This window comes from Oryctolagus cuniculus, chromosome 5 (genome assembly GCF_964237555.1).
Source record: "Oryctolagus cuniculus chromosome 5, mOryCun1.1, whole genome shotgun sequence".
NCBI classification, from domain to species: Eukaryota; Metazoa; Chordata; class Mammalia; order Lagomorpha; family Leporidae; genus Oryctolagus; species Oryctolagus cuniculus.
Window position 1 is genome coordinate 158,489,724 of NC_091436.1, and position 17,716 is coordinate 158,507,439.

General features: G+C 47.6%; 1 protein-coding gene across 7 annotated transcripts in view; it reads right to left on the minus strand.

The window, feature by feature from the left end:
• The window catches only part of HIVEP1 (HIVEP zinc finger 1), a 144,236-nt gene that overhangs the window by 56,319 nt on the left and 70,201 nt on the right, over positions 1-17,716 (minus strand). For all 7 annotated transcript variants that reach the window (XM_070074401.1, XM_070074405.1, XM_070074406.1 and 4 more), the window contains exon 3: positions 5,189-5,242. In XM_070074401.1, the coding sequence (XP_069930502.1) occupies positions 5,189-5,242 (54 nt within the window). The remainder of the gene's footprint in view (positions 1-5,188; positions 5,243-17,716) is intronic.

The following is a 17,716-nucleotide window of genomic DNA, read 5'->3' on the forward strand; positions in this document are numbered from 1 at the left end:
AAGAAAGAAAGAAAGAAAGAAAGAAAGAAAGGAAGGAAGGAAGGAAGGAAGGAAGGAAGGAAGGAAGGAAGGAAGGAAGGAAGGAAGGAAGGAAGGAAGGAAGGAAGGAAGGAAGGAAGGAAGGAAGGAAGGAAGGAAGGAAGGAAGGAAGGGAAAATACACATAAAACCTTGGCAGGGAAGAACTTTTTAAGTTAAACAAGAATCTTGGTGAAAAATACTAATCATAAAAGAGAGTAACAGGCTGCCAATATCAGAATGAAAAAATTCTGTTTACTAAAAGATACTTTTTAAAAAAGTGAACAATTAAGACAAAAACTAAAACACACAAATGAATGTAGATTGCTTATCCAAAATACGTTAAAAAAAAAAGGCACCAGGAACTCAATTTACAAAAAATGCACAAAGGCACTGCTCGTGTTAATGAGAAGAGGCCGCGGGCCTGAGGCCTGCTCCCTACTAACAAACCACCATCTACCAGGAAACAAATAAAAACCTGAGTTACAGGGGTATCGTTTTTTTCTGTAACAAATAATAAGGCCTTAGCCAATCACAACAGCTGATGTTCACCCCATTACAGTCAGCTGATCAGACCCTGTCCAAATACGGCAAACGCGTCAGGACAGCGCCCCCATGGGGCTGACACAGCCACAGCTGGCTCATCAGGGAATGGCTCTGCTGTGCTTCTTTGTGCAGAGAGAGATCCTTGCTGACACAGCCGGGCACAGCTCCCTGAGCCTCCTCTGACCCTGAGCGCCGCCTACATCATGAATCCTGTGTGCAGGTAACCTGAGAAATTCACTATGTCTGGAGTTTGTCTTCTAACACTAGTGACCAGGAAAGTACACAGAGCAAGAGTATAGCAACGTGCCATTCTGTACCCACCCAATTAAAAGCCTGAAACACCACATGCCAGTGAGCACAAAATGAATTCTTGACACCAGTGGCAGGGAGGTAAAGTCACCCCCCAACCAAGGAAAACTAGAGACTCCGGAAAACAACGCAGCACCACGGTGTGCCTCTGAGCACACACAGTCTCTCCATGTGCCCGGAAGGCTCACACAAGGGCACCGGGCGTGGGATCCCTCTTAGTTACATGTATGAATTTATGCATGTCCAACATTATGTAACATCAGTATCCAAGTAGCAGTTACTGCCTATTCACGGGACAGCACACAAAGCCCTGCTAACTGACCCGCTGATTTCCTCCCAGGTGATGAGTATTTTATTCACATCACATGACCACATCTGGGACAGCCCCTATTTCCTTCAAATCCCCCCACCAGCTCTAAAACCAGCGTCAGGCACGAAGCGCTGAGAGGAAGCAGACAGCAAGCAGGAAGAACATGACGGCGTTAGGAGGCTACGCGAAAGCTGTGGCCTGCATGTGTTCCCAAACTGATTAAAATAAAAATAAACCAAATTAAAGTCATCTAATCTTCATTCATAAGGAGAGAAAGGGAATAAAATAAATATATTAACATAATTTAGCGCAGTTCTTTATTGCTCTGTGTTGGGCAAAATCAGTTTCTAGGCTATCATACAACATTAAACAGATTTATCTTCCATTAAAATGCAAAAAAATAAATAAATAAATGTCATTTTAAATCTATCCGTGATTTAAAAAAAAAAAAAACCTTCCAGTGTGCTACATGCTTCTGAAAATGAATCTGTTACTTTTCCTAACAATTACAAAAAGGGAGAGATGGTGAGAAAGAACCTCAAGTCAGGGCCCCCCGGAGACAAACCTTAGCACATTACAAGTATATGTTTAAAAAGTCAGAATCAATCAAACTCTCAGGATGAAAATCATACACATATCAGAAAAAATAACGAAAAAGTGATCTATCATAGACGATGCCTCATCATCTAAAAATAACAAATGACACAGATTTTTAAGCATATGTTTTGATGGAAGAGACAAATTTATTTTTTTAAAAACATAGCTAATCTTACACCGGTGCCACGGTTCACTGGGTTAATCCTCTGCCTGCGGCGCCGGTACTCCAGGTTCTAGTCCCGGTTGGGGTGCCGGATTCTGTCCCAGTTGCCCCTCTTCCAGTTCAGCTCTCTGCTGTGGCCCGGGAGTGCAGTGGAGGATGGCCCAAGTGCTTGGGCCCTGCACCCCATGGGAGACCAGGAGAAGCACCTGGCTCCTGGCTTTGGATCGGCTCAGTGCCGGCCGTGGTGGCCATTTGGGGGGTGAACCAATGGAAGGAAGACCTTTCTCTCTGTCTCTCTCTCTCACTGTCTAACTCTGCCTGTCAAAAAAAAAAAAAAAAAAATTAGCTAATCTAATAAGAAAAGATTTGAGAAATCTCAAGACCCCTTACTGAGACTTTTTTTCCACTCATGTGTTAAAGAGGAACGGGTATTATTCCTTGCTTATATTTGGAAGGAAAACTACTTTATTTTTATTTTGCCCAGAATTTCTATGTGCCAATGAAATTGCCAAGTGGTAATGCTAAGTGGTGTGCCCCACACAACGCTCGCCTGGCACTGCCCTGAGGTCTGAGGTCGTGGGCTGCCAGCTGTAGCCCTCTCCACTATTCTGAACCTCATTATCCAATTCTCCAGAATTTCTGTTCCATTTCCTTCATCCTATCAGGCACTTAGTTCACTTTCAGAGAGATCTTTGCCACAGAAAAAAGAAGAGAAACTCACACTTACTCTGCTACTTCTAAGCCATTAGCAGATGTGAAAAGACTGAACACGGAAGTTAAAAAATAAGGTCTCCTGCGGTGTAGCAGGTTAAGCCACCACCTGCAATACCAGCACCGCTTTTGGTGCTGGTTCAACATCCGTAATGTGCCTGGGAAAGCAGCAGAAGATGGCCCAAGTGCTTGGGCCTCTGCCACCCATGTAGGAGACCCAGATAAAGCTCCTGGCTTCAGCCTGGCCCAGCCCAGGCCTTTTTGGCCATTTGGGGAGCAAACCAGCGGATGGAAGATCTCTCTGTCTCTCCCTCTCTCGCTCGGTCACACTACCTTTAAATAAATAAAATCAATCTTTAAGGAAAAAAAAAAAAGAAAGAGCTCCTAGAATGTGAGTGTCCCAAATGCTCCATGGGTACAGCAATGTGGGAGGGGTCCGTGGTCAGTCCTTCCAGCGTCAACATGGCTGTGCAGGCTTCTCTACGCTCTGAAGCCTGGCTTCGCTGCAGGAATGCCATCAAAGGGTCAGATTCGACACAGGTTATCCAGAATCCAGAAGGAAGACACTTTAAGGCACTGCACAGGATCATGTAATTTTTTTTTAACAGATTTATCTATTTAATTGAAAGGTAGAATTACAGAGAGGGAGAGGCAGAGAGAGAGAGAGAGAGAGAAGGAGGGAGGGAGGGAGGGAGGGAGGGAGGGAGGGAGGGAGGGAGGGAAGTCTTCCATCCGCTGGTTCACTCCCCAACTTGCCGCAATGGCTGGAGCTGAGCTCATTCGAAGCCAGGAGCCAGGAGCTTCTTCCGGGTCTCCCACATGGGTTCAGGGGCCCAAGGAGTTGGGCCATCTTCCACTGCTTTCCCAGGCCACAGCAGAGAGCTGGATCAGAAGTGGAGCAGCCAGGTCTTGAACCGGCACCCATACAGGATGCCAGCACGGCACATGGCAGCTTTACTCGCCAGGCCACAGCGCTGGCCCAGGACTACCTAATTATGAAGACCAATCCCACACTATAATCTTGGAGGCTTGTGGCTGCTCCAAAGGAGGGAGAAGTGGATGGAAGAAATTAATCTTCCCATTGAAAACTTAGTCAGCCATCAAATTAGATCTAAAACAAACAAAAGGGTCAGGGCTGTGACGTAGCAGGTAAAGCCATCACCTGCAGTGCCGGCATCCCATATGGGTGATAGTTCAAGTCCTGACTGCTCCACTTCTGATCCAGCTCTCTGCTATGGCCTGGGAAAGCAGAAGATGGCCCAAGTCCTTGGGCCCCTGCACCTGCGTGGGAGACCTGGAAGAAGCTCCCGGCTCCTGGTTTTAGAACAATCCAGCTCTGGCCATTGTGCCATATAGGGAGCGAACCAGAGGATGGAGGACCTCACTCTCTCTCTCTCTCTTTCTCTGTCTACCTCTGTAACTGCCTTTCAAATAAATAAAGTTTTTTTTTAAAAAAAAAAAGAAAGAAAAGAAAGGCAAAAATATTTAAATAAATAAAACAAAAAAGACTTTCAACTATTTAGTTAAACCATTTTGTTAAAGTACCCCATTGCAATTAGAAGATATAACAAGTAAAAACAGTAATAAATCGTGACATATGAATGGCATGAAGACAACTTCATCCCCTGCACTACGAGAAGCACGCAAGGCGTCTTGCTCTGTAAGAGCCTGGAGCTCTGCTGTCCCCCTGCCTGGCAGCGCCCCAGGTGCTGAAGCTCCTGTCCTCCTCGGGTCCTCGGAAGGAAAACCAACACGCTTTCTACGGTGAAAACCAACTTTTGCTCTTAGTGTTCTGACTTTTTGTACAAAATCATACTCGATATATAACTGGTGAACCAAAAGGAAGACATAAATGAGTTATCTTCCCTTGTCCCTCTTCTCCCACCATTATATATGTGTATAAATCCTTTCAAACTGTGCATACGTGTGTGCATGTGTGTGTGTGTGTCTGTGTGTACACACAAGCAGATATACTTGAATTTGTTATCTGTTCTACGGAAGGGAGTGTATTTCACGTGCTACACTCTAATTCTGGTTCTCTTAAAAATAAGTCATTGTCAATTGAAGTCATTAACTCTTTTTTTAAAGCTTCATGATAACCCAAACAGGAATGTTATTTACAATTTATTCAACTATTTTCCCACTAGCGGGCACTCAGGGTGTCTTACACTTTCACCATTTTAAAAGAACACCTCGTCAGGTGAGCACACACACCCACGCATGGGCACAGCCGTGTGTATTCATGATTCCGATGGTCTTGTGGCTGCAGGACGGGCTTACAGATGGGACTTTCTGAAGAGCTGCAGCAGTATCTCACAATCCTACCAGCCCTGCACTCACGTCTGGGGAAACAGTCACAGAACATGCGGGGCCCCTAAACTACTGCATGAGGCAAAGTTCACAAAACTTTTGGTACCAATTAGTTTGAGATGATGTCTAATCCTATGATATGTTTGCACCGATTTATTTAGCAAAACTGAAATGCTAAAGATCCTGTGCACAAAATGATGTCTGCATGCAGAATGCTTTCATTACCTTTTTTTGAAACTTCTGCCCCGTTCAGTTCTTTTTGTGCTTCTTCAATTTTGTCTAAGAAACACAAAGAAATTCATGTAAGTATATTCATCATAGACAAGAATACAGTAAAGCAAACCTACTACGAACAGTACCATTTGCATAAAAACAGTTGTTGAACGATTTATGAAACAACTGTGTTTAAACTGTTCAAGTAAGAATACATTCCCCTTTAAATTTATAATTTATTTCTTAGTCACAAAGATCACTTTCTCTTTTTTAAAGATTTATTTATATTGATTTGCAAGGCAGAGTTACAGAGAGAGAGAGAGAGAGATTGCCCATCAGCTGGTTCACTCCTCAAACGCCTGCAACAGCCCGAGGCAGGGCCAGACAGAACACAGGAGCCACAAGCTTCAACTGGGTCTCCCATGTGGGTGCAGGGGCCCAGGTACCCGGGCCATTCTCCACTGCTTTCCCAGGCACATTAGCAGGGAGCTGGAGTGGAGGCGGAGCAGCCCCGGCATGGGATGCAGGAGTCACAGGCAGCAGCAGTTTACCAACTATGCCCCACAAAGACCACTTTCAAAGATTATTCCAATAATGCAAGCGGGTGTGCCCTTCACTAGCCCACAAGTAAAAAAATGTTTAGTTTTCTAATACATATATTTAAAATAGTACTTTTCTTACTTACAAAGTGCCCAGTAGGGATTTTTATCAGCGCTAAAATAAACACCTACTGGCTTAGAAATAAGACTAAGCAAAGTTCATAGATGGTGGTACAATTTTAACAGGATTCGAGCCCCTAAACTGACACATACCTTTAAACCCCACAGTGCCATGGTAATGGCCGACAGGTTAGGATAGAGGCAGGCACCAATCCTGGAGTCTGAAGGTGGGGTCTCGGGAAGTCACTGGATAGGATTAGGCTCGAGGCGGAGGTCCTGGGAGCCTGGAGATGGCTTTATAAGGAGAGGCCTCGCCGGGCGGAGGGAGAGTGTGCTCCCTGTGTCTCTCCACTTCCCCACTCATCATGGGACTGGCCTTCCGCCGCCATGCAGCTGCCTGGTGTCGGGTGTGAGCCCGGCCAAGGCTTCTTCCTGGTCCCTCTCGGGTGTTTTAGCTCAAGTGGTGAAAAGCTGCCCAACACAGATGGCCTAAGACCTAGGATGGACCCAGGAGATACAGGACGCAGGATGGAACAGTGGCGAGCCGGGAGGAGCGGGCAGAGCCGTGTCTGCCCGGATCGCAGCTCAGTGTCAATGAAGCGGGAAGACCCGCTAGAAACAAAGCTGCCACTGAGCTGCTGTCTACGCGCACAGCCTGGGAAGGCAGGTGGGACCAGGCCAGGAGGGCTGCCTCGGCAGTGGACAAGCAGCGAGGCTAGTGCAGCCCAGAGCCTGCTCTTCTTCGATTTGAGGCTCTCTGGCACATCTGGAGTTTGTAAGGACATGCAGGTTCTACTTTGGTAACGATGACCTTGCATTTCATGAGGATATTCATATTTGATGACTACGATCAATAAATCCCAAATTTAACCCATTGTTCCACACTTGCACTGTCACGGTAAAGTGTCTAAACTTCCCAGAGTGGTATTTTGTACTAAGCTGAATACGATTCCAGTAATTGCGTAACATTTTTGACAGCCCTCGTACACTTTAGATAAATGCAACTAAAATCCTGTACTGGGCAGGTATTCAGCCTCTGCCTTCTGGTAAGTACCATCAGCCCCAGAAACTGTCTCCAATGCCAGATCCACCACTACTGGCCACGCAGAGGAAACCTCCAACCTCGCTCGTACTCTAAGTAAACAAAGGCACACACCCCTCCATGGAGCCTCCAGCTCTCCTGCCTCCCTGCCCATTTTGCCAGAAAGCCCAGAAACTCAGAGAACTTTCATTTTCTTGATCAAATGTCCTTCAATTTCATGTTGATCCACCAGCCGGACACATTAAGGCAGAGCGGGTACCACAGAAAGGGGGGAGGGGCGGGTGTTGCAAGAGGAGGCAAGCGTATCTCTGCAGTGGTCAGAAGTGACCCCCACAGCAACGGCCTGTGCGTCCTTCCTGCTAATCATCAGATCCAGAAAACCATCCCAGGAGCACACATCTTTGGGAAAGAAGGCAGTTCCTCTAATTTACAAACATTAGTGATTTCTTGTGAAATGGGGGAGGCGCAGAAACCAGTCTGGTGGGCAGCAGAGGTGTCGCATCAGATGCAGAAACTGGATCCCGCCGTCAGCGGCGGTTTTACTCCAAGGAGAGAAAGACCGAACGCATGGATGAAATCTGCATTAACGGAAATTAACAGAAGAGGAAAGCCTCCATTTGTTCAACTGAAATACACTAGGTTCCTTGTAGATATTCAAACTGTAAATATACAAAACACATAAACACACAACCCTTGAGAAACATAAAAAGGAGTCTTATTACCAAAGCACTATGATTTCTATGCCAGCAGTTCACCCAAACTTAAGAATCAAAAATAATACAAGTATGTATTATATATATTCACAGTACTAACGGTGATGCTTAATAGAGTTTAGGCACACATAATTCAGCATTATATAATAAAAGCAACTTTTTGTTAATAAAATCACTTGTGGTCCAAAGCAGCAAAACCTCATAATTTTACAAACTTAAAGAATAGCTACTATTTAGTAAATGGAAGTTTGGCCACCTTCTGTTAGTTCTTTCTCATAACAAAATGCTAATAAAAATGACTTCCGTGTATATTTGCTTACAAAATACTGAAAATTAAGTTACCTTTCTGTCCTAAAATAACAGTACACAAATTGGGACTAGCAATTTAGGCAGCTACCACATTAGATATTATAATAAGCATCTAACAAATGCTTTACCCACAGCTCCAGTTCAATAGGTAAACACAATCATCAATTAGAGAGCTTGTAAGAGCCATCATTAAAAGCTTTTGCTGGAGTCAATTTTTATTTAAAAAAAATTCTGTTTACATGTAATTTGTGTTTTATAATTCTCCTGGTAAATACGATGTAGTTGGGGCCGGCGCTGTGGCATAGCAGATAAAGCCTTCACCGGCAGCACCGGCTTCCCATGTGGGTGCCGGTTCAAGTCCCGGCTTCTCCTCTTCCAATCCAGCTCTCTGCTATGGCCTGGGAAAGCAGTAGAAGATGGTGCAGGTCCTTGGACCCCTGCACCCACGTGGGAGACCTGGGAGAAGCTCCAGGCTCCTGGCTTCGGATGAGCTCAGCCCCAGCCATTGTGGCCATTTGAGGAGTGAACAAGTGAGAAAAGACTTCTCTCTCTCTCTCTCTCTGCCTCTGCCTCTGCCTCTCTGTAACTCTGCCTCTCAAGTAAATAAATAAATCTTTTTTAAAAATAAGAAGGGGTTTGAAGACAGCTCCAGCATCACAGAGAAAGCAGTACTTGTTCACACACGTAGCTGGTGCATACGAGAACATTCACTGATATTTCTGGCAATATTTATCATTTTTCCCACTACTGACCGGGAACAAGAGATACCCTTTCACATTCTGCCCCATCACACATTTCCTGACGAATTACAGGGATGCCCAGTTCAGAAAGAGACTTAACTGCTCTCGGTTTTCTATCCTTTCCTATTAAAAATGGCATACATTACCATCTCCCGACTATAGCAACCGCAGGACTTGCTGCTGGATTGGCAACCTGGGAGCTGAAGCTTGGTCACCACATTCTCCCCGCCCCCGGCCCAGGGCCACCCCGAGCAGCAAGGACACCTCTCTGTGGGGCAGGGGTGGGGTCTTAGATGCCGAGACAGCCCCCAGTATGCCCTCCCTCACATTGTGATCTGAGAAAAAATTTCTCAAAGAACCACACATTTGGAAATAAATAGTGGCTTCTCATTTACTTAAAAATAAATATACACGGGGCTGCTGTTGTGGTGTGGAGGGTAAAGCATTGCCATATAGGCACTGGTTGGAGTCCCAGCTGCTCCACCTCCAATCCAGCTCCCTGCTAACACACCTGGGAAAGCAGCAGAGGATGGCCCAAGTGCTTGGGACCCTGCTACCCACTTGGGAGATCTGGAAGAAGCTCCTGGCTTTGGCCTGGTCCAGCCCTGGCCACTGCAGCCATTTGGGGAGTGAACCAGTGGATGAAAGATCTCTCTTTTTCTCTCTTTTTGTCTCTTCTTCTCTCTGTATAGCTCTTTTTTTAAGATTTATTTATTTGAAAGGTAGAGTTACAGAGAGGCAGAGAGAGAAAGAGAGAGGGAGGGAGGGAGGGAGGGAGGGAGGGAGGGAGGGAGGGAGGGAGAGAGAGAGAGAGAAAGAAAGAAGTCTTCCATCAGTTGATTCACTCTCCACATGGCCACAATGGCCAGAGCTAAGCTGGCTCCCCTGTGTAACACTTTCAAATAAATAAATACATTTTTTAAAATAAATATACAAATAAAGCCGACATTCACAGAATGTTACTAAATTTCAAGTAATGCATTCTTACTATGAGGAGTTCTTACTATGCTTAAACAAAGCTGTGACGCTAACGTACTTCACTAAACACACTCGGAGTTGTACAGAGCTGGAAACGACCCCCAGTGACACAGGAGTGGGTCTGGAATCCTCCTGAGATCCAGAGGGGCCAGGCTGTGTGGACAGCAGGCCAAGAGAGGTGCTATTCACAGTATTCATTCTATTCTCATTCTGCAACTATTACAAATTGATACTTTTTTATACTTGTTCTTTCTTCTTTAAAACACAGACATTGTTAATGAAAAGGTTAAGACCTATGTTGTATGATGTCATACATAAGTATTTTTTCTAGGAAACAATGCAAAGACATCTTCTTCGGGGCTGCTTGTGATGCTGGCATCCCACATCGGAGTGTAAGTCCTGGCTGCTCTGCTTCTGATCCAGCTGCCTGCTCACGGACTTGGGAAAGCAGCAGGTGACGGCCCCAGTACTTGGACCACTGCCACCTTGTGGAAGACTCAGGTGGAGCTCCTGCTTCCTGGCTTCAGCCTGGGCCACCTCTGGCTGTTGCAGTCATTTGGGGAATAAAACAGCAGGTGGAAGATCTCTCCCTCTGTCTCTGTCTTTCAAATGAATAAAAAACATTTTTTAAAAGATTTATTTATTTTTTACTGAAGAGTCAGAGTTACACATAGAGAGGAGAGGCAGAGAGAGAGAGAGGTCCTCCACCCGCTGGTCCACTCCCCAATGGGCTGCAATGGCCAGAGCTGTGCTGATCCGAAGCCAGGAGCCAGGAGCTTCTTCCGGGTCTCCCACGCAGGTGCAGGGGCCCAAGGACTTGGGCCATCTTCTACTGCTTTCCCAGGCCATAGCAGAGAGCTGGATCGGAAGAGGAGCAGCTGGGACTAGAACCAGCTCCCATATAGGATGCCTGCGCTTCAGGCCAGGGCATTAACCCACTGTGCCACAGCGCTGGCCCCTAAATAAAAAATTTTAAAGAAATCTATTTAAATCATTGACAACTAATTATAAAGAAACATCTATTTGTGAAACAAAATCTGAAACCACTGAGCAAAAAGAAAGAAAAGATTTATGGAGTGAACCAACAGAGGATCTCTCTACCCCTCTCCTCTCTCCTATTTCCAGCCTCCCCCCTTCAGATAAACAAACGGTCCTAGAACCCTATATAAACCACCCTTCTTTCAGAATTCTTGGAAGGAGAGTGAAACATTAAAGACAAATCCAAATCCGTTATAAAAATCAAGCAGGGGCTGGTGCAACCATATGGGTGCCAGTTCAAGTCCCGGCTGCTCCACTTCCAATCCAGCTCTCTGCTATGGCCTGGGAAAGCAGTAGAAGATGGCCCAAGTCCCTGGGCACCTGCACCTACGTGGGAGACCTTGAAGAAGCTCAGGGCTCCTGGCTTTGGATCAGCTCAGCTCCGGCCACTGTGGCCATTTGGGAGTGAACCAGTGGATGGAAGACCTTTTTCTCCGTCTCTCCATCTCTCCCTCTCATTGTCTGTAATTCTACCTCTCAAATAAATAAATAAAATCTTTTTTTTTTTTTTTAAAAAAAGCAGTCTTCTACAGTAAGTCCTTGCCACACCCACCTTCAGCCTTGCTGGGGGTTGGGGGGGCCTCGCCCCTCACCTCAGCTGCCCCAGCAGCTCCTCAGGCACCCTGGGGTCTGGCACGTCACAGGCTAGGGACCCTCCCGCCTCAGCCCCAGCACTCAACTGTTAGGCCCTGGTTGAAGGAGAGCTGTGTGCCCTCGCTGTATCTCACACCTGCCCTGGGTCAGGCACGGTGGGAAGAGGTACAGCTGTGGGTTCCTGATCTCGAGAGCTTGAGATCAGATGTGCTTCAGCCCCTGGCACACCCGCACACACGTGACACAACATCTTGACGAGGAGCACAAGTCTAAACATGAAGCTCAACTGTGCTCCACACACGCCTGACACACGCAGCTCGAAGGAAAGAATCCCACACGGCACTTGGAGTGCACCTGCACGTTTATGGTGGCCTGGCACACGAAGTCGGGTGTGGGACAGTCCACTGCCGCATCATCTCAGCATTCAAAAAGCTTCCAGTTTTGCAATATTTTCAATTCAGGATTTCCACAGCAGGAAGGCTCAGTCCGAAGAGGGACAAAGAAAACAGCCTGTCCCTCCTGGAGCGGCTCAGTTTAGCAGATCCTTCAAACCACCATGCTAGCATCAATTCGAGGGCCATAAAGCCCAAATTCCCCGGCAGGGCCCACAATGCTCTTGGTGATCTAGTTACCTCTTCCCCCTGCCCCACTGCCTTCTTCCCTTCAGGCTCAGCACCCCCACCCCAGAAGCCAGGCTCTGCCAGATCCCTAGGCTATAAGGGCAGCTCTTTCCTCCCAGGCTGCAGGTCTCGTTCAAGGTCTGTCACTCCATCCTCTGTGCCACACTAAACCTTGCCTGGAGAACCCTGCCTCCCTACAGTTACGCATCTCATGACTGTTAGCAAAAACGGTGAGAAGATGGAGCTGTGTGACTTGCTGATGCTGAAAACCCTGAAGACGGCCTGCCCAGGAGCCCACACAAGCACGGCTGTGCTCTGAAAAGGAGAACCTAAACACACACTGAGAACTGGCGGTGGTGGCTTCACCTGAGAGCCTTGCATTTTGTCATCTTGAGCATTAGGAAAGACTTCTGCAGTCGGGCAACTCAGTGCGCACATTGAGAGCACTTGCCTTGGTTTGCACACACTCGTGAGGACGGAAAACTCCAAAGGGCGGGAACTTACTCCGCTCACAGTGCCCAGGAGCTGAGCCTGGCTGGAGGGCTGGGACGAGAAGAGAGCTCTCCCCAGAGGACTGGTTATAAAAGAGGCCTGAGCGAGGCCCACCACGGGATCCCTCCTCTAAGAAACCCCCACCATTGCCAACCACTGGACTCATCCCACGGCCAGCCAAGGGGTAACCCAGTCTTGGACTGGGAATCCCCAGAACCATCAGCCAAGAATAACCCTGTTGCTTTTCCAGGCTATTCCATTCTAGTAATGAAAAGCTAATGCAGCCTTCAGACCAAGTGCTACTCTCTTCAGTCCCCAAGATGCTAACGGCTTCTGCCTGTAGCCCCGTGGGCTCAGCTCACAAGACACAAACGGCTTCTGCCTGTAGCTCCCTGGGCTCAGCTCACAAGACACAAACGGCTTCTGCCTGTAGCCCCGTGGGCTCAGCCTTCTCTCGCAGCTCACTAGGTGACAGACAGCCTCCCTCTTCACTGAGCCTTAAAAACACAAACTGGTAAGAAGTTCAAGGTGATGGATGTGCTAATTACCCTGACTTGATCATCACTCAGGATACAGATGAATCAAAAACATCCCATTATACTTTAAAAATGGTATAAATATTATGTGGCAACCCAAAGCAATGTTTAAATACAAGTTAGTATACCATTAGGAAGTCAATTCTAATGAACTGTGAAAGGTGGTACCATCTGACTGAAAAGGATCACCATCTGCGACTCAGCTGTTTTTACTACTGAATAGAGCACAACTCCTACGCCTTCTCATTAAACATCAGGTCAAGTTCTTTACTGGTAGGATTAACTGCTAGAGCTATTTCACTATTATTAATGTAAACATTGCATCCAGTGCACACAACTACTTATCCAGGCTCCCCTATCACCACTGGGGCCGCAAATGATAATCTGGACTATCAGTGTCTCAAACGGAAAAACGCTGTCTGAAATTAAAAAAAAAAAAAAAAAAGAGTCTCAACTCTGCACCGACCAACTGGAAAACTCCAACAAACCAGTAAAACTTCTGGGAGAACATATAGTTATCCAAACTGGTCCAGGTAGAGGAAAGACCGTCATGGTTACTGCATGGACGAAGCAGGAGAACACACACTTAGTTTTTCTAAAGGTTCCAGGCCCAGTCAGTTCCACCAAAATTCTTTCCCATTCTAAAGGATGAAGCATTTCCTAAAGGGTCCCAAAGCCTCCATACAACACAGGAGGTGCCCACAGCACATCACAATGCCGGTGTCACCCGGGTATCAGACGAGATCCGGTGCGCTCAGGGTGGTATGGCCACAGACAGACCCGGGTATCCAGACCTCACCAAGGGGCCAGCACTGTGGCTCAGCAGTGACGCGAGCATCCCATCTGAGCATGGGTCTGAGTCTCCGCTGCTCCACCACTGACCCAGCTCCCTGCTAATGCACTTGGGCAAGTAGTGGGAAAATGACCCAAGCACTTGGGCCCCTGTGCCCACATGAGAAACCTGGATGGAGACCCAGGCTCCCAGCTTCGGCCTGGCCCAGCCCTGGCCACTGCAGCCATTGGGGGAGTGAACCAGGGGATGGAAGACCTCCCTCTTCCTGTCTTTCCCTCTTGCTCTGTAACTCTGCCTTTCAAACAAATAAATAAGTCTTTTAAAAAAAAAAGCGCAAAACCTCTCCAAAGGAGGGAGAAAAACCAACTCTACAGACATGTCCTATAGGAGTAAGGGCTTGACAAACTGTAACAAGAAGTGCACTCAGGCCGGCACTGCGGCTCACTAGGCTAATCCTCTGCCTCGCGGCGCCGGCTCCTCGGGTTCTATTCCCGGTCAGGGCGCTGGATTCTGTCCCGGTTGCCCCTCTTCCAGGCCAGCTCTCTGCTGTGGCCAGGGAGTGCAGTGGAGGATGGCCCGAGTACTTGGGCCCTGCACCCCATGGGAGACCAGGAGGAAGCACCTGGCTCCTGCCATCAGATCAGCGCTGTGCACCGGCCGCGGTGGCCATTGGAGGGTGAACCAACAGCAAAGGAAGACCTTTCTCTCTGTCTCTCTCTCTCACTGTCCACTCTGCCTGTCAAAAATAAAAAAAAAAAAAAAAGAAGTGCACTTACAGGTTAGAAAACCACATCCAGTTATGCAAAGATACTTCAATATCTGAAAGCCAGTTAGCATGACTCGTAGCAGCAACAGCACAAGGGAGTAATTTGAGTAATACTCAGAATGTATTGACTGTATCACATCCACTTTCAGTGTTGAAAAAAGCCCCTCAAAATGCAATAGGAAAGGATACTCTTCACGAGACTGACCACATGGTCTGCTATTAACTCCCCCCGAACAAGGAGCCACGCCGATGGCGCCCCAGCAGCTCCCGTGCAGGCCTGCCCTCACTGCTCGCTGGCCCTCGTCTGAACCGCTTACCCCTCTCACCCCAGAGCAGCATTTTCCCCAGGAGCAAAGGCTGCCTGCTGCTTGTGTTCCTCGTGAAACCCCTGTCTCATGCAACACAGTGCAAAGACCCGCAACAGCAGTCTAACAAACGCTATTGCGGTATCTACTGCAGCATCTGTGTTAACAATGACGTGGGGGAAAACCACAGAGGACTGGCTCAATATTTCCTTCCATATAGTAGAATATTATTTGGTCCAGTATAACGTCTTAAAAATATACTTGTTGACAGAAAGAATGCTCAAGGCATATTTCTTAAAAAGCACAGTTCCAAACATTTTATACCATGGACATGGACGTATTCACATGAAACATAAACACACAAGTATATACACTAGTAGGTCTGTGAAGAAGTAGGCTACACTGTGAATGGGTATCACAGAGTAGGAAGTTTTCATGTTACTGTCTACATTTTCTTCAATTATTAAATTACCTACAATGAATAAATACCTTCATATAAAAATGTCACCTAAATTTAGCGGAAATAATTCCTGACAATGTGCTACACTATGCTTTAAAGAAACGTTGGCTGTAGACTCTAAATTCCCAATTTCCAGATCACATGAAAGACTTTTTTTTTTCTTAATTTGGACAGGCAGAGTGGATAGTGAGAGAGAGAGACAGAGAGAAAGGTCTTCCTTTGCCGTTGGTTCATCCTCCAATGGCCGCCGCGGCCAGCGCGCTGTGGCCGGCGCACTGCGCTGATCCGATGGCAGGAGCCAGGTACTTATCCTGGTCTCCCATGGGGTGCAGGGCCCAAGCACCTGGGCCATCCTCCACTGCACTCCCGGGCCATAGCAGAGAGCTGGCCTGGAAGAGGGGCAACCGGGACAGGATCCGGCGCCCCGACCGGGAGTAGAACCCGGTGTGTCGGCGCCGCAAGGCAGAGGATTAGCCTAGTGAGCCGTGGCGCCGGCCAATGAAAGACTTCTAACACATGAAAACACTGCGAGTTGGGCAACTCCAACCCAAACATGGGATGATCAACCCGTAAAGTTGATGCAAATATTCTGAAATCTGAAGACCTTCAAGCCACTCAGCCTGTAAACAAGACAGTTTATCTGGCTCTGAACATAGGCCTCACCAGCTCCGATGTGCTGATACCTAGGGAATTCCACCGGAGATGAGCAACCCCGCATGCAGGACCCTAGAGAAATGAACAGGTGCAGTGGCTCCCGTGCAGGAGGTGTGTGACCACACCCACAGGTGGAGGGCCCTCAGAAGAGGGGCATTAGAACGTAGGGCTGGGAACTCAGAGCCATTTCCACATACAAACCTAGAGATACAGAATTTGGGAGCCACGTCCCTCCACAACCGACAGTTAAAACCATACCATAAAGCTTGTGGAAGCAAAAATATCACATTTCTATGAAGTCAGCTGACCAAACATACCACCGAGATGGGCCTTCATTAGAGAGATACAACTTCTGGAAATCTATACTGAGACCATGAAAGGAGAGGAGTAGATGCTACTTATCACAGTGCTTTCAGAATAGAAATAAGCTAAATAATCAGCAGCACCCAGTTAAATAAATGACGGTGCCTCCATATGATACGGGATCACAGAACTATTATACTGTAGGTTTCTAGAAGGACTTATTAAATCAGACCAGATTGCATAACATTTAAATGCTCTGGCAAGCAGCTTTGAGGTCACCTGGTCCAGGTGGAATAACTGGTGGGAAAGAAGGTTGCCTCAGCTTTTAAGGAGCAAGAAGAGGAAAAACCCAAGAAAGGGGCAAAAGAGACTGACTGAACATAATTAGAAGCAGAAAGGGTTAAAGCCGCATCCATCAGGAGAACAGGGCTTCAGCGTCAAATCAACGGACACGGTAAGGACCGAGGTGGCCTCCAATGGAGTGTGCCATGAACCGGCCACTGTGGGGAAGTGGGAAGGCCAGAGGGCAGCGGGCTGAGGAAGTGAGGGGGAGGGAGAGATGAGGAGGAGCTGCCTCCCAAAACATTGAGCAGAAAATAAGAGGCTAAACCAAGGCTGGAGAGAAACCCAGGGCGATGGAGAGTGCTTGTGTTCTTCTTCCACGATGTTTACAGACACTCAGGAAAGAACCAACAAAGGCAGAGCGGAGACGGGGGTGGGAGGGGAATGAGGACCATACGGAGCAAGGCTCTAGGACAGGCAGAGGGCAGGTTTGGAACAGGAGAGACCAAGGGAGGAAGGAAGGTAAGCCAGATAGAAAGTCTAGCGAAGGGAGTTCAGCGCGTGTGCACAGGGCCTGGGAATGGTCATCGTAAGGAAACAGATGAGCTGACTGATGCCAAGGACAAGCCAAAGCACTGCCACAGAGCTACAAGGCCTCTCTGAGCTTGGAAGTCCGTGAATCTCTGGGGGCTCCAATCCTCACTGCAGGGCCCCTCGTGCTTGGCCCACAAAGCTTGGCCACCTGGATGGGGCAGTGAGGAAGGGAAGCCACACTTGGACGTGCCCGGGAGGAAGGACAAGAGTTCAGGGAGATGGCGGTGCTGGGGAGCAGTTCGCGGGAGGGGCAGGCGGTGGGCTGGAAGTGAAAAGGGAGACCGGGCGCCCGGGCCGACGGCTACACAGGAGGGCAGCTGGGAGTCCGGGGCCCGCAGGGACGCTGAGGCCTGAGGTCAGGGTCAATCTCTAGTGAACGGCTCAAGGGTTTCTAAAAGATCCAGAATTACTACTGGTGAAGTAGGCTAGAGGAAAAAATTAACTAGACGTAAGCCATGTCCATTCTAGAGCGACAGTGAGTCGTGATGGCACAGGAAAAGTAACCATGAACTCAACCTGCCATAATAACATCTAAAATACGAAATGCCTAACCTGGCTGTTCGCATGACCCACCCCCACAAGAGTGCTCACTCATTTTTTTCCCAAACCATGCGTCCATCATAAAACTAACAAAAACGTGAAGTAACACAAAGGAAACAGAA